The sequence below is a fragment of the Plectropomus leopardus genome, chromosome 1 (genome assembly GCF_026936395.1).
Source record: "Plectropomus leopardus strain MGB_pleo_1.0 chromosome 1, ASM2693639v1, whole genome shotgun sequence".
Classification (NCBI taxonomy): domain Eukaryota; kingdom Metazoa; phylum Chordata; class Actinopteri; order Perciformes; family Serranidae; genus Plectropomus; species Plectropomus leopardus.
The window spans coordinates 801180-824977 of NC_142176.1; the positions used below are offsets into that span (position 1 = coordinate 801180).

Below are 23798 nucleotides of genomic sequence, written 5' to 3' on the forward strand. Positions count from 1 at the left end.
ACATCAGCAGACTTTTACTTTGACAACACAGGGACATCCTGTTGCATCATGTTCTGGTTATTGATCATCAATAAATCATCATCAGCGTGTGAACGAGATACCTGTGGGATTTTTTTTCTTTAAAAAAATTGTGTTTTGTTCTTTAAAATTTTTTTGGCATTTATCTTTCTGGGAAATTTTCCTTTTTTCAAAAATGTTGGCAGATGGTTTTCTCTTTAAAATTTTTCTGGTGAATTTTTTTTTTCTTTAAAGAGTTTTTAGCAGATATCTTACAAGAAATGTTGCCTTTTTTCAAAATTTTGGCAATTTGTTTCTTTTTTTAAAATGGAATTTTATTGTTTTCTTAAAATTTTTGGCATTTATCTTTCTAAGAATTTTTTCCTTTTTTCTCAAAATGTTTTTCTGGTGATGTTTCTCTTGAAAAGAAAAACTGCGATTTTTAGGCTCGTTTTCTTTAAAAGTTGCTAATTTCATTTTTTCACCGCTAGAAACTAAAAACAGAAATGATGTCAGGATTGTTTTTTTTATTTGTCATTTTTTGCTTCACATAAAAACCAAACTGTTTCACACATTCACCACTAGACCACCAATACACCACCGCAAGTAACGGTCACGCCGCCGTGATGTCATCCAAATGGTTAATTTTCTTATTCTGACGATCCTTGAACACATCATCAGCAGACTTTTACTTTGAAAACACAGAGACATCCTGTTTGGTCGTGTTCTGATTATCGATAATCAATAAACGATCAGCAGCACATGAAGGTGGCGCCTGCATTATTAGAGTCGGCCATGTTGGTTTTGTCTCACCTGTCCCCCACAGAGACACCTTCCTGCGCAGCCTGGCGGCGACGCAGTGGGAGAAGAAGAGAAGAAGTAAACACCTCAGCCAGTCCCGCCTGTCTGCGTCTGATGACGTCATAACCCCGAGCCTGCAGCCCACGGTGGAGGGCGCCGCTGACCCGTCTGATGAGCCCGCTCGCCCAGGTGAAAATTTCAAAATAAAATCAATATGAACATGTGATTAACCCTTTGAAAGCTGAGCGCATTCACTAGATGTCATTGAAAGAAAACATCGAGCAACTCAAGAAGAAAAAAATACAGAATAATAACCTGAAAATTAGCATTTAAATAAATAAAAGAAAAGTGAAACACTGACATGCAAGAAAATGACTTTAAAACATGTTTAAGAAACAATTAATTTGCAACATAATTTAAAATTTTTAACTATTATGAACATAGTTTTCTGTACGTCTATAGTTTTGGTTTTTTATATAATTTTTTAATCTGCTATTTTCTTGCAGTTTGGGGAATTTCTTCTCTCGTTCTCTTTGTTTGCTCGGAGTTAAAACTTTTAAATTCTTGTAAAAAGCTTCTGAAAGCAGCACAAGAAATTCAGGTTTCAAAGGGTTAATAACCAGATGATAAAAGATAAAATGATTTATTTATAGTTGTGTATCAGCTGTTAAAGGAGCAGTCCAACACTTTGCTCTTCTTCTTCTTCTCCTGTGTTTTTGTCTGCAGGTTCGACATCCAGCGGTTTGGACACAAACGGACACTCAGACTCCCAGAACGACGCAGGTGAGACGCCACTTACCCACAATCCTCCTTTGAGAAAAAAACCTGTAAAATGCGATGAATCCGCTCACAGTTATCGGAGCGTAGACGCCTCGTTGGCCGCTGGATCTCATGTCATTGCCGCTGTGTCGGAGAGGCCGAAACTCACCTGCAAACAAACAGGAAACAGGAGAGTTTTTCAGTTTAAAAGCACTTTAACGTTTATTTCGCGACTGATTTTAATGAGTCGTTTTTATATTGAAATGTTTGATCTGAAGGAAGAATCAAGAAAAGTTTTGTCTCCAGTTATTTAAAATCTCGACATTTACGCTCAAATCACTGACTGAAATCATTATGAACGTTACGTCACGTGTTCGGAAAATAATGACTCGTCATGAGGAATCGTAAAAAAACACGATCTTTATCAGGAATGGATGCAGCCTCGTGTCTCTGGTTAGGGACTGTTCGTTATGAATGCAGTGGGGAGGCACTTTTGTATTTTCTTTAACACTTTAAATGGCTGCTTTTTGTATTTATTTACTGACGAAACAACGAAACTTGCTCTCTGAACACGTCGGTTTGGTGTTTTCTTTTAAAAAATCTGGTTAATTTTTGTTTGCCTTTTTAAAATATTGCCTTTTTCCCTTTTTGTTTGTTTTGTTTTCGTCGTTCCTTTAAAATTTTTGTTGTTTTTTGTTTTGTTTTTTCTTAAAATTTTTTGGAATTTTTTAAAGAAAACATCGTCTTTATGAAAAGTTGAGTAAAATGACGTCTTGATGGCATCGTGCGGGACGCACGTTTGCATCGGAAAAAAAGCAAAAACAGAATAAAATCTACTTTAACTTAAATATCCGGCTCATGCAGAAGGTTTCCAAAAATAAAGCAACAAAATAAAATCAAACATCAAAGTTTTTAAAATCAGCTGATTTCTGGTAAAAGACGATCACGACACTCAGGGAGTTTTTTTATTTATTTTTTTTATTTTAAAGTTTCACAACTTTACTGAAAACAGAAGAATCAGAGCAGCTTTTAATTTGAAGGGTGTGTGTGTGTGTGTGTGTGTGTGTGTGTGTGTGTGTGTGTGTGTGTGCACGCGCGCGTGCGTGTGTGCGTGTGCGTGTGTGTGTGCAGTGCTGTCGATGCAGCGTCAGTGCAGCACTCTGTCCAACGACAGGAAGTTCCTGCTGGACATGCTCTACTCTAAGACGTCCAGCTCGGCGCCGCTGAGCCCGACTGCTGCTGCTCCTCCAGACACCACCGAAGAAGAAGGGACCGCTCAGCCTGGTGAGAGCACACACACACACACACACACACACGCACGCCTCACAGCAGTCTGTGAACATGTAAAACACTTGCACGTGTTTCTGAGACGCCAAAATATTTTTTTTAGGAAAAATATAAAATCAGTTTTTTGCATTTTGCTTCTTTCAGAGTAAAAGTTTATTTGTTTTGTACGAACGATGATAAAAAATCATGTTACGTTATAAAGTCTCATAAAGCCAAAAACCTAAAAATGAAATTATCTGCAGAAATCTGTGAAGTGTTTCTTTAACCCTTGAACTCCTGGATCCGCATCAGTCGCCAGCGTTTTAACCTCTGAAACCTCAGAAAAAAATCTGTTTGGATATTATCAAAAAAGTATTTATATTCTGTTGATTATATATTTAAAATTATGTTACAGAAAAAAGAATATGTTCTTTAGGTCTGTTTGTTTTTTACTGTTCTTTTTTGTGCTTATTTTCGTGTAATTTTTTTCAAATTTTTAAATTTTTTTTTGCAATTTTTGAGCCATTTCTTGTCAAGTTTGACGTTCGTTATTAGAATAAATCAGTAAAAGTGTTTATTCTGCAGAATAAAATACTGTAATGTTTTATCTGCATGTGTTGGCGAGTTTAATGTTGCAGCTGGTGAAGCTGGAGCTCATTTTAACACTTTAAATACCTCTGCATCTTCTGTAATGAGTCATAAACTCACTGAAGCTGTCAGATAAACGTAGTAGAGTAAAAAGTTCACTTTAAGCTACAGTACTTTAAAACTGTTGAGTACTGCAGTAAATGTCCCTCCCGTCTCTGAGAAACTGTGCGCTCTGTTTGTTGGTTCAGGAAATCCAGGCAGAGTGAGACCTCCTCTGTGTGTTGTCGTCCTCTCAGGTGGAGACGCCGGCGCTCGCGGCCGCGTGTTGGAGCGTCTGTCCAGCTTCACGGCGCGCTCTGCCGAGCCGTGCAGCCCCAGCGAGAGCAGCGCGTGCCGCAGGGCGGAGCTGGAGGGGCTGGAAGGCTCCGCCCAGGCGGCGCTGGCCCGACTCGCCGAGGAGCAACAGGTACGAACAGGAAGTCACTGTGTTTTTATCTGCTGCTTCCTGTTTGTCATCGTGTTTGATGACTTCACTGACCGCTCGCCAAGACACGCCCCCCTCAGGTACTGCTGCCTGTCAGCCTGTCGGGACGTTTCCAGGATTTTAGGGCATTTCTAGTATATTAGAACATTTTTACGTTTTTAGGACATTTTCAGGATTTTAGGACATTTCTGCATTTTTAGGAAATTTCTAGGATTTTCGGACATTTTCAGGATTTTAGGACATGATTAGTATTTTAGGAAGTTTCTACATTTTTAGGACATTTCTAGTATTTAAGGACATTTGCATGATTTTAGGACACTGTAGGATGTATTGTAGGATATTTCTTCGTTTTTAGGACATTTCTGGGATTTTAGACGCTTCTCAGATTTTGGGACATTATTAGGGTTTTTCGGGTGCTGGCGGTCGGGTTTAGTGAGCGGTCAGAATCGGTGGATGTATAACAAACGTCTGATGTTGCTCCGTCAGAACCGTCACCTCCGTCAGCAGAGCAGCATCGACGTGGAGAGCCACGCCCGCCGCCTGGAGACCACCCAGATGACCCCGCTGGGCCCCGGGGGCCCGGCCGACGCCTGGGACCAGCTGCAGCCGAGCGCCGCAGCCCTGCGCATCAAAGACCTGGACTTCTCCGACCTGCTGGATGAGGAGGACATCGACGTGTTGGACATGGACACCTTCGACTCCTCCTCCTCCGGCGCCTCCTGCTTCTCCGGCGTCCCTCCTCCACCTCCTCCTCCCCCTGGCCTGGGTGCTCCTCCTCCTGCTCCTCCTCCTCCCCCGGGCCTTGGTGTTCCTCCTCCTGCTCCTCCTCCTCCCCCGGGCCTTGGTGTTCCTCCTCCTGCTCCTCCTCCCCCTCCTCCACCAGGAGGTTCAGCCCCTCCCCCACCTCCCGGTGCTCCTCCACCTCCTCCTCCTCCTCCTCCCCCGGGTTACGCGGCGGCGGCGGCGGCGTTCTCTCAGAAGAAGAAGAAGACGGTGAAGCTGTTCTGGAAGGAGCTGAAACAGGCCGACGGGCCGCACAAGTGTCGCTTCGGCCGGGGGACGGTGTGGGCGTCTCTGGACAAGGTGGCGGTGGACACGTCCAGACTCGAGCACCTGTTTGAGTCCAAAGCTAAGGAGCTGCCCGTCGCCAAGGTAACCAGGCCTGTCACAGCTGGGAGGAACAGGTGCATTGTGGGAAATTCTAAGTGCAGCACGTTTTCAACACGAAAGATTAAATCCAGCAGAGAGCGCCGACGAGTTTTAACTCTGCGCCGAATAAATGTTTGTTAAAAAATAATATTCCTGTGAAATAAGTTAAATATTTAATTATTATCATTACTTGTTTTTTTAGATGTTTTTTTTTAAATAATTTTCCAAAGCTGCTAATTTCTTGCAATTTGCAGAACAGTTTTTTGTTGTTTTCAAAAGAAAGCAAACTAATTTTCTCGCTTTTTTAAGGTTGAAATGCTCGTGAACGCAGCACAAGCACAGTGATGATCTGGGTTTCAAAGGGTTAAAAACAGCTGCTGCGTTCACAGACTTTTATTCTTATTGACATAATGAGATCTTCTGTTTATTCCATCAGAGTCATTTAAAGGGTTAATAACATGATGTCTCTGAGCAGAAAGGACCGGAGACCAAGAAGTCCGAGATTCTGGTTCTGGACCCAAAGAGGAGCAACGCCATCAACATCGGGATGACCGTCCTGCCCGCCGTCCACGTCATCAAGACCGCCATCCTCAACTTTGACGAGTTCGCCATCAGCAAGGAGGGCATCGAGGTACTGAGCACTTCCTGTCAGCAGAGGGCGCCATTTCCTGACAGTAGAATCAGTGTACATCCATGTAGATAATAATAATAATTATTATTATTATTATTAATGTTATAATTATTTTTTACTAGTACTACTACTGATAATAATAATGATAATAATAATAATAATAATAATAATATGTATATAGCACCTTTCAAGCTTAAGCACAAAGCTTAAAAAAGCATCTAGATTTTTTTAAAATTACATAATAGAAATAAAGTATCAGAAACTGTTGCTCTTTTCCCGTTTACTTGTTTGGCAGAAATAAATGAAATCAGATAAGATGTTATTAAAGGAGATGATGTCCGATAAAACAGGCAACAACAATAAGAGAAGAAACTCTTGAATTTAAAACAGGTTAAAGTGCAGAAAACAGTCACAGGGGGAAACTAAAACAAGACCACAATAAAATGTAAACTCACTGAAATAGTACAACTATAAGGATATAGAATATTGTTTATTGTTTATTATTATGATCCCCATCAGCTGACGCCTAAGTGACAAGCTCATCATCGTTTGGTCCAAAACAGCAAAACATTACAACAAAAACAAACAGTGATAATGATAATAATAATAATCCATGAAATAAATAAAATAAGTAAATAAATAAATAATAATAATATTAATGATAAGGCAAAAATACAACTACTTTATTAATACTAATTAAAAGATTAAAATAATTAATTCACCATAAATCAACCAATTAAAAAAAAAGTGAATAAAATAAAATAAAATAAAGTATATATATTAGTATATCTGTATATATATATAAAGTAAAGTACTATTTTTCTCTAATCAACATAAAACCAGTTAAAAATAATTCATAAACAAACCAAATATCAGTTATCAATCAACACACCACAAAGCTGCTCAGAGAGGACAAAACATGATCCTGGAGACACGTCGGTCTAAACCGGACAAAAAACAAAAATAATCACCTGCAATCACGAGCCGACAAATGTACACAACAAAAACCTCAAATGAAATCATGTACACGTGAATTCGATCTTTATGTCTTTTTAATAGTGTAACCGTATAGAGGTAAAAGTATACAGTGATATATTCTCCTCCCGTCTGTGCTGAGCAGAAGATCCTAACGATGACGCCGACTGACGAGGAGAAGCAGAAGATTCAGGAGGCTCAGCTCGCCAATCCGGACGTCCCTCTGGGCACCGCCGAGCAGTTCCTGTTCAGCCTGGCCTCCATCAACGCCCTGACCCCCCGCCTGCAGCTCTGGGCCTTCAAACTCAACTACGAGGCCCTGGAGAAGGTAACACACACACACACACACACACACACACACACTCACTCACACCTGACTGTACACGACTCAACTCAAACAGCTTCATTTATCCCGATTCGGTTTCAACAGTTTACAGATCAAACGAACATTTGCCAGTAAACAGCAGATGGGAGTAAAGAGAATGTCAGAGACAATAAATCCATAAATGACAGATCTAAATACATATAAATGTACAGTGCACTGAAGCATAATGCAGTTGTATAGTTTTATATTTAACACACTCGGCACATTATCCTTATTATGAAATGAAATGTTCACAGATTAGTGCAGATTGTTTGTTTCTGTATTTTACCTGAATGTTTTCACACTTACACACTGAGCATATTAACATACTCTATTTTATACATATATATTAAGATTATTTTTTGAGCTTTATAGCCTTAAATTGATAGGACAGACTAAGTGTGGGGGGGGTGACATGCAGCAAAGGGCCGAGGCCGGAGTTGAACCGGTGGCCGAGGACTCGACCTCTGTACATGGGGCGTCCACTCTACCAACTGAGCTACTGGACGCCCCAAATTTAAATATTTACATACTGTGCCAATCGTTCAGTCTTACTGTATTTCTATTTTATATTTTTATATGCTGATGTTGGTAATTCTTCCTGTGGCCACTGGGTGATGCTGCAGGACACATAACTTCCACGTCACCTCAGTATACAACATCTGTAGACCGAACCACGTAAAAGATACGTTGGATACGTAAAAGATACTAAAACGATTAACAGCACAGAAGTTTGACAGAAGCTGAAGTCAGAGTCCTGCAGTCAGGAGAGGTTGGACTATTATCAGCACAATGTGCTTCAATTTACCTGAAGTCTGTTTCAGATGGAGCTTTTCATTTTGATATAATGATGGAAAGTTTAATAAATAATAATTAATCATATGTTTATTACACTCCAACACACCATGGTCACATGACACTGTGTCAGTGAACTATGAGGACAAAAAACAAACCACAAAAAAACAGCAAAACAGTTGTTCTTTAAACTTAATCAAAGTAAAATGTTCAATTATGGTGATATTGATTTTAGGTGTGAGGCTCGGACCTTTGCTGGGAGGACATTTTAGTAACTGGACCTCTGTGAGTTTTAGTAGAATAGGTCCTCCAGCTGGTGATGCTGTTCTACAGTATATTTGTCATGTTCAATGTCTGACAGAAAATAAATATTTTAACCTAAATTAACCTGATGATATCTTCATATCTCACTGAGGAGTCAGAGGGAACCTTTAAGCTTGACAGAAATAGTGATTTGATGTATATCGTGATATAAATCGATATTGATTGATATGAAAAAATTATCATGATAAGACTTTTTTTTCCGTATCGCTCAGCACTACAGAGCAGTCTCTGATTCTTTACTGAGTGAGTCTCAATCTCATCTCGTTCACTTTATTCTCTTGCGAGTGGACATTAGCCAGTAAAAGGCCTGGTAGAGGAGACGCTGTCGGTCCAAGTCGGGTCAGCCTCGCCCTGATGCCAGCTCTCCTCCCTCTCTTCGTCCGGAGCTTTCGGTTTGGTTTCTCCCCTCTGGTCTGACCGGCTGCTCGGCGTTGCTGTTGGTGGAGATCCTCTCGTAGTCTGCTGCATTCAGTCCAAACCCCACGCAGCTTTTCCCGATGTTGATAAGTGCTTCTCCTTCGTGGAAAAGTCGTGCTTCACCAGAAGGGGTCGTGGTGTCGAAAAAATAGAAAAATATAGCGGAAAAGTAGCCCGAATTTGAGGAGCTACAGGCTGCTGCACCTACATGTGCTGCTGTCGTCATAGAGCATGCATACGAGAGACTAACTGCAGCCGAGCACAGCTGAGTGTGCCCGAGCAGATGACTTCTCCGGAGGAGCGACTGACTTCCAGAATGTTCCCTCGCGTACTTGAATGGCGGTCTAAAAAATGTAATCTCGCAGCTCTTTAACACTTTCCAAATGTTAGCAAACCGGATGGATTAAATGTAGACAGTGATAGGAGTGGTTTTGCAGGGGTGTTGACGCTCCCAAAAAATTATTTACTGATTAACAGATGTCTTTGTGAATCATGTGACCGACCCTGGCGATGTAATTCCACTTTTGGCCACTATTTAAAATTTGCATCAAAACCAACACAACTCAAGAAAACAGATATCAATCCTGGTTTTAAAGTATTAAATAAAAATATTCAAAGTCCCGCCCATAATGTTTGACTGACAGCTGATCTGTGAGCAGTGAAAAAACAACAATCAGCTCTCAGCAACAAACATGGACACCAAACACAGAGTTTAACCCTTAAACGATTTTTTGCTATTTCAGTTTACGAACTCAGTAGTGGCTCCGAAAGAAACTAAACGAAGTCCAGCATGGAGTGGCCGAGTGAACGTGGTCTGGACTCTGTGGAGGAGAGTCATGGTTTCAGAGACGCTGTAGAAGGACAGAATACCTGCACTCTGATCCAGGTACACTCCGACTCTGGAGGACAGAGGACCTGAGACGGGGGTGTGGACGTTGTTGTACCAAAAAATAGAATTTTGTGTGCAAGGAGATAACGCCCAAGATTTGTCATTGTGTCCAAATCCAGACTCAGTCCAGCTCCCTGTTCTGCTGATATTCTTGTATGCAACTGCCAAACAAACCACTCCTCTCCGCTCCACCTCCCAGTAACAACGTCCAGTCAGACTCTCTCTGCTCAGGACTTGACACCGTGAAGTGAATCTGTCTGGGTGATCAGAATAAGACCGAGGCTGTCTTGTTTTTGTCACTTTTCTGTCCCCGTCAGATAATAACAGCCGTGTGTGTGCTGTGTTTGGATCCAGTGTGATTTGGCGTGAATATCTGAGGAACTCAGCTCTGGTTTTGGGCTCTGGTTGTGTCACTTCAGTCGGTGTCAGTGAGACGTCTGTCCACGTGTCCCTCAGAGCGTCCTGTAGTTTGTCTCTGATGTTTGACACAGCCGCTGTCACGTCCTCAAAGCGGCGACGGCGAGGACGGATGTGGACGCTGGCTGAGCGTGTGAGTGCTGGCAGTGAGGCGTAGCTGAGCAGAAACTGGGTGTGATGGTCTGTGTGTGAGAGCTGCTCCAGCTCAGCGTCTCTGCTCTGCAGCTCGCTGATCTCCTGCTGCAGCTCCTCCTCCAGCTCTCTGACTCGACTCACTTCGCTTTGCTGCTGCGATCTGAGCTGCTGCTTCACGTCGGAGCGTCTTTTCTCCAGGAGACGGATCAGCTGGGTGAAGATCCTCTCGCTGTCCTCCTCTGCTTTATCAGCGGAGGCGTTGATGTCCTCCACCTCCTGCTGCAGCAGCTTCACGTCTTTCTGTCTGTCCTGGATTCTCTGCTGGACGTTTAGTCGACTCCCCTCGAGCTCTCTCTGTTTCTCGTCTCTCTCTGCTGCAGCTGACACTGTGTCGTGGCCTTTATGTTGGTCCACGGAGCAGAGATAACAGATACACTGCTGATCTGTGCGGCAGAACATCTTCATCGCCTCGTCGTGACGAGAGCAGATGTTGTCCCGCAGCTTCTCGGAGGGCTCCACCAGCTGGTGTTTCTTGAATGTGTCTGATCGATAATGAGGCTGGAGGTGCCGCTCGCAGTAAGAGGCCAGACACTGCAGACAGGACTTCGCTGCTTTCAGTTTCCTCCCGCTGCAGAAATCACAGGCCACATCTTCATCTCCGGCGTAGCAGAGATCAGCAGGAGCAGCTTCAGTCTTCTTCAGCTGCTCCACCAGAGCTGCTAACATGGTGTTTTTCAGCAGGACGGGCCTCGGGGTGAAGCTCTGCCGACACTGAGGGCAGCTGTAGATCCTCCTCTCGTCCCAGAAACCTTTGATACAGTTCATGCAGTAGTTGTGTCCGCAGGGAAGACTCACCGGATCCTTCAGGTGATCCAGACAGATGGAACAAGAGAAGGTTTCTTGGTCCAGCTCGACTCTTTTCTGCGCCATTTCAGCTCTCAGAGACGACGCCCGGCTGAGTTTCACTTTCTGAGAAGTGAAACTAGTTTGAGCTCTGATCTAAACAACATGCAGTGAGTGGAGCCTGTCAGCTTTTTCACATCACCACACGTCGGTTACACCCGTCTGCAGACTGCAGGTCTGAAGGGGAGGGATCAGCAGAGAGGCGCTGTTTGTGTCTGAGAGCAGCAGGAGGAGGGAGAGCTCATTAAACTATGATTCACTCCAGGAAGAGGAGCGTTTGGAGAGCGATACTGTGTGTCTAATGCTTGTTCACCACTGAGTTCATTTATCATTTAACCCTCGATGGTACCCATAATGCTTGCAATGTTCTTTTTTTGTCATAAAATAGACTAAAGTAGTTAGTTGATCTTTATGTTGATTATGCTAAATCAAATATGAGAACAAAATAAATAAAAAATAATAATAATTCCTGTTATCAGTAGGTGGCGCTATGACTTTAATTCAAAATTGTGCTGCAGATGTCTTCATGCATGAACTCTCATCAAATGTGTGAAATTTTGTTAAGATTTGACCATCTCAGGTCAAGTTATGACAGTTTTTGATGTCATGATGAAATATCGAAATTCGTCGCCCTGACAGGGGAACGCCGTTTAATGCAAACTCACAATCTTCATATTCAAGTATCATCAGTGTCTTCAGGATTTTTTGCCCAATTTTAAGATCAATCAAGTCAACCTGCTAAAAGCTGGACGTCTAAGTGTAAAACATGTACTGTCACGTCGCCAACAGGTGGCGCTCTCACTATCACTTAAAATTATCATATAGATGTGTTCAGGGCGGGACTCTGATATAAATTACTTCCTGTTTGGGGGCGAAACATAAATTTGAGGCCACAACCTTCAACAAAAACTCAAATGCTTCGAAATTTAGCAAATTAGCTCTGCAAAAAAAATCCGACTTTAACAATTGATTTTGTCCAGTTGCTAAAGTCAGATTTTTTTTGTTATTCCGTCACGTTGCTGGTGAGCTGCGGCTCAGTTCAGATACAAACTTTAACTGTGAGCCCAGAAACGGCGGGAAAAGAAAGGAGACAAAGGGTTAAAAAATGTGTGTAGACAGAATTAGTAATGCCAAACCAAACCTGCAAAACTCATGAAATATAACTGGAGTCAAACATTCAACACTCACTTTGGGGTTTTTTTGTTTTATGTTGTTTGTTGTTGTCGCCGTCTTTCTTTTATCCGAAACAGCATCGTCACTTTGTTGACTTTGTATTTGGTTTGAAGTACGCGTTTAATGCTGAATTAAGGGTTTAAAGATAAAAAGCAGGATGTTGATGGTGAGCGCGTGTCGCCCCCTGCAGGAGGTCGCAGAGCCGCTGTTTGACCTGAAGCTTGGCATGGAGCAGCTGGCGTCCAATCAGACGTTCAGGAGAATCCTCGCCACGCTGCTCGCCATCGGAAACTTCCTCAACAGCTCCAACGTGAGAACATAAACTCTCCCTGCATCATTTTTATTTCAAATAATATGACATGGCATAAATATAAATGTTCTTTATGTAATATAACATGACATATAAATATAATAAAATTTCATTAATATGACATTAAAACATGGTATAAATATAAATGTTTTTAATTAATATAACATGACATGGTATACATATAAATATTTTTCATTAATATAACAAATAACATGACTTTAGTATAAATGATATTTTATTAATATAACATGACATGGTATAAGTATAATTAATTTCCATTGATATAAGGTCACATTAAAATAATGCTCTCTGCATGTTGGACATTCTGTCCCTGAGTCGTCTTCTGCTCTGTCCTCTGTCCTCTGTCCTCTGTCCTACACACACGTTTGAAAATAGAGATTTTGTAAATTGAAGGTCAGACATCACTTATCATAAATGTGTGTGTACATGTAGAGATGAGCGGCGTTATCACGACGATCAGCTGACTGCAGATCAGATTGTCACATTAACCTGTTGATTCCCCAAACAGTCAGAGATTACAGCTGTGTGTGTGTGTGTCTGTGTGTGTGTGTGTGTGTGTGTGTGTGTGTGTGTGTGTGTGTGTGTGTGTGTGTGTGTGTGTGTGTGTGTGTGTGTGTGTGTGTGTGTGTGTGTGTGTGTGTGTGTGTGTGTGTGTGTGTGTGTGTGTCTGTGTCTGTGTGTGTGTCTGTGTGTGTGTGTGTGTGTGTGTGTCTGTGTGTGTGTGTCTGTGTGTGTGTGTGTGTGTGTGTGTTTGTGTGTGTGTCTGTGTGTGTGTGTGTGTGTGTGTGTGTGTGTGTGTGTGTGTGTGTGTGTGTGTGTGTGTGTGTGTGTGTGTGTGTGTGTCTGTGTGTGTGTGTCTGTGTCTGTGTGTGTGTGTGTGTGTGTGTGTGTGTGTGTGTGTGTGTGTGTGTGTGTGTGTGTGTGTGTGTGTGTCTGTGTGTGTGTGTGCATGTGTGTGTGTGTGTGTGTGCAGGCTAAAGGCTTTGAGCTGGGTTACCTGGAGAAGGTGGTGGAGGTGAAGGACACGGTTCACCGTCAGTCTCTGCTGCATCACACCTGCAGCCTGGTGGTGGAAAATTACCCAGAATCCTCTGACATCTACTCGGAGATCCCCGCCATCAACCACTCCGCCAAAGTACGTCTTATTCTCCCGTATTTTACTGTGATTTACCGCCCTGTTCAGGTCACGCAACTACAGAGAGGGTGTGTGTGCACTCAGGTGTGTGTGTGTGATCAGGTTTGTGTGTGTGCTCAAGTGTGTGTGTGCTCAGGTGTGTGTGTGTGTGCTCAGGTGTGTGTGTGTGCTCAGGTGTGTGTGTGTGCTCAAGTGTGTGTGCTCAGGTGTGTGTGTGTGTGTGTGTGTGTGTGTGCCCTGGTGTGGGTGTGCTTATGTGTGTGCGATCATGTGTGTGCGTGTGATCAGGTGTGTGTGTGCGTGTGTGTGCGTGTGCGTGTGTGTGCGCTCAGGTGTGTGTGTGATCAGGTGTGTGTGTGTGTGTGCGCTCAGGTGTGTGTGTGATCAGGTGTGCGTGTGCTCAGGTGTGTGTGCTCGGGTGTGTGTGTGTGTGTGTGTGCGCTCAGGTGTGTGTGTGATCAGGTGTGTGTGTGTGTGTGTGTGTGTGTGTGATCGTGCGTGCGTGTGATCAGGTGTGTGTGCTCAGGTGTGTGTGTGTGTGTGTGTGTGTGATCAGGTGTGCGTGTGCTCAGGTGTGTGTGTGTGTGTGTGATCATGTTTGTGCGTGTGATCAGGTGTGTGTGCTCGTGTGTGTGTGTGTGTGTGTGTGTGCTCAGGTGTGTGCGTGTGCTCAGGTGTGTGTGTTCAGGTGTGTGTGTGTGCTCAGGTGTGTGTGCTCAGGTGTGTGTGCTCAGGTGTGTGTGTGTGTGTGCTCAGGTGTGTGTGTTCAGGTGTGTGTGTGTGCTCAGGTGTGTGTGCTCAGGTGTGTGTGTGTGTGCTCAGGTGTGTGTGCTCAGGTGTGCGTGTGCTCGTCTCCTGCAGGTGGACTTTGAGCTGCTGTCGGAGAACCTGGTGCAGCTGGAGAAACGCTGCAAAGCATCATGGGACCACCTGAAGGTGGTGGCTAAGCACGAGACGAAGGCGGTGCTGAAGAACAAGATGACGGAGTTCCTGAAGGACTGCACGCAGAGGATCATCATCCTCAAGGTCGTCCACCGGAGGGTCATCAACAGGTGAGACAGCCGCGACGTCTCAGGCTGCAGCGCGCCGACTGTTATGTAAACAACCCTGCAGATAAACATGAAATATACGTATGAATACGTATCCCACGCAGGTTATTACTATCATGGTGCAATCTTGGTGATTTTTGTTTGGACGGCCTGTGGGTTTTGAAAGGCGTGTCTCCTTTAAATATCACCTACAAATTTAACTGAAAAAAAAATCACCAAGAATAAATGTATAAATAATTGCCTTTTTTGAAATCACCAAATTTTTTAAGAAAGTTTTAAAGAAAGAGAAATTGCCAAAATGTTGAAAGAAAAAAAAGAATTGCTCAAACACTGCCAAAATTAAAAAAAGGCTCATTTTCTAAATCACCAAAAATTTTAAAGGAAGACCCTTTTTTCTTTTCTTTTTTTTTTTAATTGTCCAATTTAAAAGGGGGGAGGGGCGGAGCTGTCAACCGATCACCACCTGGTGGTGAGTTGGCTCCGATAGTGGGGGAGGACGCCGGTCAGACCTGGCAGACCCAAACGCATTGTGAGGGTCTGCTGGGAACGTCTGGCAGAGTCTCCCGTCGGAAGGAGCTTCAACTCTCACCTCCGGAAGAGCTTCGACCATGTCCCGGGGGAGGCGGGGGACATTGAGTCCGAGTGGGCCGTGTTCCGTGCCTCCATTGCTGAGGCGGCCGACCGCTGCTGTGGCCATAAGGTGGTCGGTGCCTGTCGGGGCGGCAACACCCGAACCCGCTGGTGGACACCGGCGGTAAGGGGTGCCGTCAAGCTGAAGAAGGAGTCCTATCGAGCCTTCTTGGCCTGTGGGACTCCGGAGGCAGCAGACAGGTACCGACTGGCCAAGCGGAGTGCGGCGGCGGCGGTCGCCGAGGCAAAAACCCGGGCGTGGGAGGAGTTCGGCGAGGCCATGGAAAACGACTTCCGGACGGCTTCGAAGAGGTTCTGGACCACCATCTGGCGTCTCAGGAGGGGGAAGCAGTGCTCCGTCAACACCGTGTATGATGGCGACGGGGCGCTGCTGACCTCGACTCGGGACGTTGTGGATCGGTGGAAGGAATACTTCGAAGACCTCCTCAATCCCACCGACACGCCTTCCGTTGGGGAAGCAGTTCCTCAAGGCCCTGGATGTTGTGGGGCTGTCGTGGCTGACGCGACTCTGCAACATTGCGTGGACATCGGGGGCAGTGCCCTTGGACTGGCAGACTGGGGTGGTGGTCCCTCTTTTTAAGAAGGGGGACCGGAGGGTGTGTTCCAACTACAGGGGGATCACACTCCTCAGCCTCCCTGGTAAGGTCTATTCGGGGGTACTAGAGAGGACTCCCTGATATGGGCTGTCCGTTCCCTGTATGACCGGTGCCGGAGCTTGGTCCGCATTGCCGGCAGTAAGACGAACTCATTTCCGATGAAGGTTGGACTCCGCCAGGGCTGCCCTTTGTTGCCGATTCTGTTCATAACTTTTATGGACAGAATTTCTAGGCGCAGTCAGGGTGTTGAGGGGGTCCGGTTTGGTGACCTCAGGATTAGGTCCCTGCTCTTTGCAGACGATGTGGTCCTGCTGGCTTCATTGGGCCATGATCTTCAGCTCTCACTGGATCGGTTCACAGCCGAGTGTGAAGCGGTTCTCAGCCGGAAAAGGGTGGCGTGCCCCCTCCAGATCGGGGATGAAGTCCTGCCCCAAGTGGAGGAGTTTAAGTACCTCGGGGTCTTGTTCACGAGTGAGGGAAGGATGGAACGGGAGATCGACAGGCGGATCGGTGCGGCGTCTGCAGTAATGCGGACTCTGCACCGGTCTGTCTTGGTGAAGAGGGAGCTGAGCCGAAAGGCAAAGCTCTCGATTTACCAGTCGATCTTCGTTCCTACCCTCACCTATGGTCATGAGCTTTGGGTAGTGACCGAAAGAACAAGATCGCGGGTACAAGCGTCCGAAATGAGCTTCCTCCGTAGGGTGGCTGGGCTCTCCCTTAGAGATAGGGTGAGAAGCTCGGTCATCCGGGAGGAGCTCGGAGGAGAGCCGCTGCTCCTCCACGTTGAGAAGAGCCAGATGAGGTGGCTCGGACATCTAATTAGGATGCCTCCAGGACGCCTCCCTGGTGAGGTGTTCAGGGCACGTCCCACCGGTAGGAGGCCCCGGGGAAGACCCAGGACACGCTGGAGAGACTACGTCTCACAGCTGGCCTGGGAACGCCTCGGGGTCCCCGGGAAGAGCTGGACGAAGTGGCCGGGGAGAGGGAAGTCTGGGTTTCCCTGCTTAGGCTGCTGCCCCGTGACCCGACCCCGGATAAGCGGAAGAAAATGGATGGATGGATGGATGGATTGTCCAATTTAAAAGAAAATTGCCGGCAATTTTGAAAGAAAAAAAATTGCCAAAAGTTTTTAAAAATCCTCAAAAAAGTTTTAAAGAAAGAACAGCCTTTTAAAAATCACCCCCCAAAAATAAAAGATCACCTGCATTTCTTTATTTTTCTTTTTTTTTAATCAGCTGGAAAATAAATAAAAATTACAGCAATTTGAAGTTCTATGCTCCTTCCTTTGAGCCAAAATTAAAAGATAAAATAGAACTTTATTAATCCCAACACAGCAGCAAAAAGAATCAACATCAGAGCATCAAATAAATTAAATTAAATTAAATTAAATTAAATTAAATTAAAATAAAATAAAATAAAATAAAATAAAATAAAATAAAAAAATTAAAGTGAAAATAAAAAACAAAGTGTCCAATAATAATGTTGAAAAGTCAAAAATGATATTGCACATGGAATTTAAAATTGTACATAAACAGAAGCCCCCCCCCCCCTTAAATACCAAACAGTCCCTAATAATTATGAAAAGGGTATAATAATCTGTCCGTACGTTTACTAAATGTTACATTAACAGAACAGAAATAGGACATTCAGACTATTTTTGTTGCTCTAATCGAGAAAAGTTTAACGAACGCAAACGTTTCTGTTTCCGCTCGTTTTTACCTTCATGTTTGACGGTTAACCTGAGAAATGATTTTCCCTCCTGCAGGTTTCACTCCTTCCTGCTGTTTCTGGGTCAGCCGTCGTCGTCGGTGCGCGACATCAAGGTGACGAGCTTCTGCCGGATCGTCAGCGAGTTTTCTCTGGAGTATCGCACCACCAGAGAGCGAGTCCTCAGCCTCAACGCATAAGCGCGCCGCTCACAGAGAGCGGACCAAGACGCGGGGCAAGATGATCACCGAGGTAACCGTCCTGACGGGGTCAGAGGTCACCAGCAGGAACCTCACAACGCAGCAAACCTGCACGCGTTTAATGAGCCACGCCTTCGGATTTATCTGCGTTCAAAGACAGATTTTATTTCACATTAAAAATCGAAACACTGAGTGCTGAAAAACCAAATCAGAGTGAATCCCGAATCCTCGTCTGCACGAAAAGATTCTTTTTACCAAAACTAGACCGGCAGCTGTTTCCAGGTTCTCGTGATAAACGGGACAGGTGTGGTCCTGCAGACTTATATTTTCTTTTCTTGTCCAAAATCAGCAGCGTTTTAGTCGTCTTTCTTAAACACATGAATTAAAGTCCTTAATGTCCGTCTTCATCCCAGCCGGATTATTTTACTTTATTTCTTTCTGTTTCATTTTTATTTTTAAATTTTCGTGCTTTTCATATTTATTTTATTTCTTTTTTTATTTTATTTTATTTTATTTCTTTTTATTTTATTTTATTTTATTTCTTTTTATTTTATTTTTAGAAGTTTAACGTAGCTGAAAATTAAAATCCAATTAAATCCCCAAAAAACAGAACAAACAGCTGATAAAGCATCACCTCCATCACGTCTCAAGACATATTCTTATCTCCTCCTCCTCCTCATCCTCCTCCTCCTCCTCATCCTCCTCCTCCTCTTCATCCTCTCAGACGGAGAAATTTTCGGGCGCCATGCCTCAGGAGGACAGCCCGTCCCCCGTCTCCATGGCAGCGGAGGCGGAGCCCGGTCAGGAGGAGGAACACGAGAACATGAAGAACCTGCTGATCAGCAGCAGCCTGACGTCTGAGACCAGAGGCCTGAGACGCTCCAGAGGCGTCCGCAGTAAGACGCTCCGTCCAGCTCATGTCCTCCTCATGTCCAGCTCATGTCCTCCTCATGTCCTCCTCATGTCCTCCTCACGTCCACCTCCTGTCCTCCTCATGTCCTCCTCACGTCCACCTCCTGTCCTCCTCATGTCCTCCTCACGTCCACCTCCTGTCCTCCTCATGTCCTCCTCACGTCCACCTCATGTCCTCCTCATGTCCACCTTACGTCAGGAGGTTCTGGTTCTAGTTCTGGTTGTGACGTTGTGGTTCTGGTCTTCAGGTCTGGGCAGGGTGAGTCCGTCTCCAATGTCTGTGGCCAAAGAGGACGGGACGAGCCCGCAGGACGACGCCACAGACGAGATCATGGACCGCCTAGTGAAGTCCGTCACCCAGAATCCCTCAGATCGCCCCGCCAGCCCCAAGACCCGAAAACGCTCCCGCCTCAACAGGAAGTCACGTGAGTCCCAACGCCACCGAAAAAATGTCGAACTATTCAAGGGTCACACGGCCATCATGAAAAACCTTGAAAAGTCATGGAATTTGCAAATGGCTATTTTCAGACCTGGAAAAGTTAAAAATATATCCTGGACGGTTTGGGAAAGTCCTGGAATTTAGTTTCACAAACCTGCATAATAACGCACGATTTTCTGGCTGTGATGGCGAATTTTCTTTAAAAAAAACACCTTTTATTTAAAAGAAATACAAAATAACCCTGCCGAAATGTTTTTTTAGTAATTGACCAAAAAAATTGAAAGAAAAAGGAAAAATAAGTAAAAATAATGTTAACATTTTTTCTTTAGGAATTCCCCCAAAATGTTTTCTTTAATTGCCAAACAATTAAAAAAATATTTTCTTTAAAAAAGAAAAAGACAATTTTTTTTTGCACGCCCCCCCCCATTAAAAAAAAAACTAACAGCTTCATATTTCTGCAGCTTCATATTTCTGCAGCTTCATATTTCTGCAGCTTCATATTTCTGCAGCTTCATATTTCTGCAGCTTCGTATTTCTGCAGCTTCGTATCTCTGCAGCTTCATATTTCTGCAGCTTCATATTTCTGCAGCTTCGTATTTCTGCAGCTTCGTATCTCTGCAGCTTCATATTTCTGCAGCTTCGTATCTCTGTTTTCGGCTCCTCCGTAAATCCTCTCACAGCTGATTATTATCGGGACGCTGATCGCAGACTGGCAGTCAAACCCAAAACAACATCCACACACACGCTGCGTTCAAGGTCGTAGTTTGTGTTTGTTGGGGAGTCGTTCTTCAGACTCGGTTGTGTTGATGAACTTTGAGGTGATGAAGTGAAGCTGCAGAGAAGACGAGCTGATTTTTAATGCTGAGAGCGTTTAAACAAGAGACTGACAACTGTTTACACTTTATTGAGATTTTTGTATTTCATTTTATTTTTATATATTTTATACTTTATACTTTGTACACTTTGTACGGTGTTCTGTGTATTTCTTGGTTTTTACTGGATTAATGTTTACTGACTTTTTCTGTTTTTTGTTGTCATTTGTCTTTTGTTGCATTTTTCTGTCAAATATTAATTTTTTGTTTGTTTTTTGTTTGTTATTACGTTGGGGGGGGTTATTGTATTCTTGACCTCCCCTGACATTTTTTTTATGCAGTTTTTAATTTGTTTCAGTAAACTAAACTAAAATGAGAGCTATGAGGAACAAAATATATCATTTATTTTACTGTCAGTTGTTGACACTGTTTCCATGCTTTCTCACATTTCTGCTGCACTCAAACGTCACGCTAACGTCACACAAACGTCACGCTAACGTCACGCTAACGTCACACAAACATCACGCAAACGTTACAACTCGAGTGTCATCCAAATTTCCCAATTTCCCACTCGTGATTCCGACTTTGGAGGGCCGTTCATGAGCTCGTTACTCGTAGATATGATATTTCCGAGGAGCTCGTGAAGGCAGCATCAGTGTGTTAGGTGCTGTGATACCTGCAGTGTGTGTAATATAACATATATCTGTGTGTGTGTGTGTGTGTGTGTGTGTGTGTTTCAGTGCGGAGGACTCTGAAGAGCGGGCTCAGCGTCGACGTGGTTCAGGCTCTGGGACTCAACAACAAGACGGCCGACAGAGTCTGAGACCGGGACTGATCCGTCCGTCGATGAACACCGTCGACTACACAGACTAAAGCCGGCGACTTCCTGTTTCCTGCAGGAGGAGTGAACGTCAGAGCGCTCTCCTCCTCTGCTCCTCCTCCTCCTCTGCTCCTCCTCCTGAACTTAGACTTTGTATTTATTAATATGAACATGTGGACGGACAGAAAACGTCTCAGTCCTGAGCAAAGTGACGACTGAGCAGAACGTTCTAACAGATTTCTGACTTTAAGTTTTGTGTTGAAGAGAAACATCTTCACCAGATTTAGGAGATCACACACACACACACACACACACACACACCACATGATATAATAATAATATGACAGTAACGTGACGTGGTCTGCAGACGCGGTCACCTGCTGCAGTGATGACTCCGTCTGTCTCCAGCTGCTATAAATCGATGTTATTGATCCGCTCTCTGATATCGACACGATCACAGCTGTTTATTTACAATAACTTTGGTGTCTGCATTTTTCCAGATCATTTTCTTATTTGTTTTGTTTGTTTTTTCCTTTTTATTTTTTTATTCTTGTAATTTTCACCTTTTTTTTTTGCTAATTTTTGGGTGATTTTTCTCTGCGTCTTCATCGCCTTCTTCCAGTGTTTTAAAGGAAGAAAAGGAGCAACTTTGTTCAGGTTTCAAAGAGTTAAAGTGGTATTTTTTTATTTTTTAGGTGGTTAAAATCTGAGCTTCTGTGCTGGTGTTGTGGGACTGTTCTTTATTTATCAGAGGAGGGGCGACTAGGAGCACGCTCAGAACACCGAGTCCAGTTAGAGTCCGACTGACGGAGGACGTCCACGTCCTGTCGCGTGATCTGGGCGTTAGTCCGACTGTAGTCTGATTTCAGAGGGACGAGCATGTTCACAGGATTTTAAAAGGCCAGATTTAGTCGCTCTGACACAATAATTCAGCTTTTTTTGTCGCCATGGAAACAGACTGAGTGAGGTGTCGCTGTAGGTTGAGTCTGTTCAGTTTTTATCTTCAGTGTTTCTCCGACGACAACGTGAAGATGTTTCTCTGCTTCACACGAAGAATTAGAGTTTAATCCGAACATCAAACGTTTTCCGTCCTGAAAGTTTTATTTTTCATCCAAACACAGAAAGATTCACGATGATTCATTCTGACTAAACACCGAAACAGGTTTTTAAATTTTCCCCAAACGAGACCTTAGAAGCGTTCGCAGCAGATCAATGTGACGCGTCTCCGCAGTTAATTATGAGTCACAAAGTTATTTATTCATCCAAGAAAACAGTCGGTGTGTTTACATGAAGCAGCTGTTTGTTTATGAGCCGGTTCATGTGTTTGTAAACATCGTGAGAAACCGGAATCTGCAGCTGCACGTTTGCAAAAATCACCTGATTTCTCCGAGTGTGAACATGTGACCGTAACCGCCATCATAACCAGGTTCACGTTCATTTATTCACACTCAGAGATTTCTTCATTCGCTGCCTAAATGCTGCACTTAAAGCAGTTTGAAAGTAAAGACAGTTAAACAGAAAAACATCAAACATTTTAGAAGAAAAAAAAAAAGAATTAGCAGAAGGATTTGAAAGTATAAAAATCAGCGGATAGTTTTGAAGAAAACATGCCTCACAAAACACGGCTCAGGTTCGGAGTGCATGCTGTCTTTAAAAATCAGCCAAAAAAATCTGAAAGAAAAGAAAAATTCCTTCTAAAAGAATAAAAATCTGCAAAAAAATTTAAAGGAAAGAAAAGAAAAATTCCTTCTAAAAGAATAAAAATCTGCAAAAAATTTAAAGGAAAGAAAAAAAAATTGATGAATTTAGAGGAAGAGCAGGGCCTGCCGAGCGTGATCATGACCGCCGTCGTCGGGCCGTTTATGCTCAGATTTATTCATTTAGTGTCTAAATGCTGCAGTTTGTGACAGATTCAAACAGCTGAACTTCTGTGTGATTCTGCTGAATTTAACCGACGGATGAAGTCACATGTTTGTTCACACAAAGTTACATGTTGAATGAGGAGATGATGAACTGGAAGAAAAGTTCAGCCGAGTCACAGGTCGACACATTTATTGATAAATCTTTAAATATTCTTGAATCAGCTTTAACCTGCAGAAGTTAGAGATGCTGAGTGATCAGCTGTGTGTCACTTCATCGTCGTCTTCCTCTGCAGGCTGCAGTTTGAGCTGCGCGGCATACGTCAGTCCGACAGCCGTCTGAAAGATGTTTAAAATATGCTGAGGTGAGACTCTTCACATTTCTGTTTTTCTCTCTTCAGCACAAAAACACACAAACAGGTGAAGAATCTGTGGGAACGTTTCTGAAAAATCACGTCACAAATTCACTAATGTGGTACAAAACTGTCACCTGCCACTGTGTGTGCGTGTGTGTGTGTGCGTGCGTGCGTGTGTGCGTGTGTGCGTGTGTGTGTGTGTGTGTGTGTGTGTGCGTGCATGTGTGTGTGCGTGTGTGTTGATCAGAGCACAGATTACATCAGTAATATTTTCTGTACAGTGGAGTTATTTTGTGCACTTTGAGGTGTTTTTTGGTCGTTTTGAAGCTGACAGTCTGTAAACTGACTCCAGGTCAGTCTGAGCTTTAACTTAAAGAGCAGATGAACATTTTACTCAAAGCCAAAATACAAGATTAAATGTGTTTCAGGTCTAATTATGAATAAAAGTTTTCATTAAAGGATTTTCATTGATTTCTGAAGGTAGTGGGTTTTGTGCGGACCCCCCAGGAACGCAGCTCAGACTCCTAATTTTTCTGTGTCCACTCACAATTTTTCAGTGAAAAATGCACGACTCACCCAAAGAGGAAAAGGCATAAATAATTATAATAATAATAAAAGTGATTTAAATTTTATATCAAAAACTACAAAATTAAACAGGAACTTGAGTGTTTCCACCTGACCGACGCTGCTGAGCATTCTGGCTATTATCATTATCATTTTTATTATTATTATTAAAATTATTATCATCAGTATTATTATTATTATTATTATTGTAGTATTAGCAATATGCTTCTGTTCCTATTTCATGTTGATATTTTTTTTAGTTTTGTCAGTGTTCTGTCTTTTTTCTTTCAATAAAAAAAT

At 43.5% G+C, this 23798-nt stretch overlaps 2 protein-coding genes across 2 annotated transcripts in view; one reads left to right on the forward strand and one right to left on the reverse strand.

The window, feature by feature from the left end:
• fhod1 (formin homology 2 domain containing 1) overlaps window positions 1-23618 on the forward strand; it is a 63508-nt gene extending 39890 nt beyond the window's left edge. The window contains 15 exon segments of the mRNA XM_088074101.1: window positions 824-987; window positions 1525-1581; window positions 2689-2841; window positions 3708-3877; window positions 4382-5047; window positions 5520-5675; window positions 6796-6978; window positions 12258-12377; window positions 13372-13533; window positions 14395-14585; window positions 17595-17730; window positions 17732-17788; window positions 18461-18632; window positions 18897-19073; window positions 20640-23618. Of these exon segments, the coding sequence (XP_087930227.1) occupies window positions 824-987; window positions 1525-1581; window positions 2689-2841; window positions 3708-3877; window positions 4382-5047; window positions 5520-5675; window positions 6796-6978; window positions 12258-12377; window positions 13372-13533; window positions 14395-14585; window positions 17595-17730; window positions 17732-17788; window positions 18461-18632; window positions 18897-19073; window positions 20640-20722 (2647 nt within the window). The 3' untranslated portion in view covers window positions 20723-23618.
• On the reverse strand, window positions 6977-10982 carry LOC121966421 (tripartite motif-containing protein 16-like). The gene has a single exon (XM_088075005.1). It carries the CDS (start codon window positions 10919-10921, stop codon window positions 9290-9292), a length of 1632 nt encoding a protein of 543 aa, XP_087931131.1. The 5' UTR covers window positions 10922-10982; the 3' UTR covers window positions 6977-9289.
• Window positions 23619-23798: the final 180 nt, after the last annotated feature.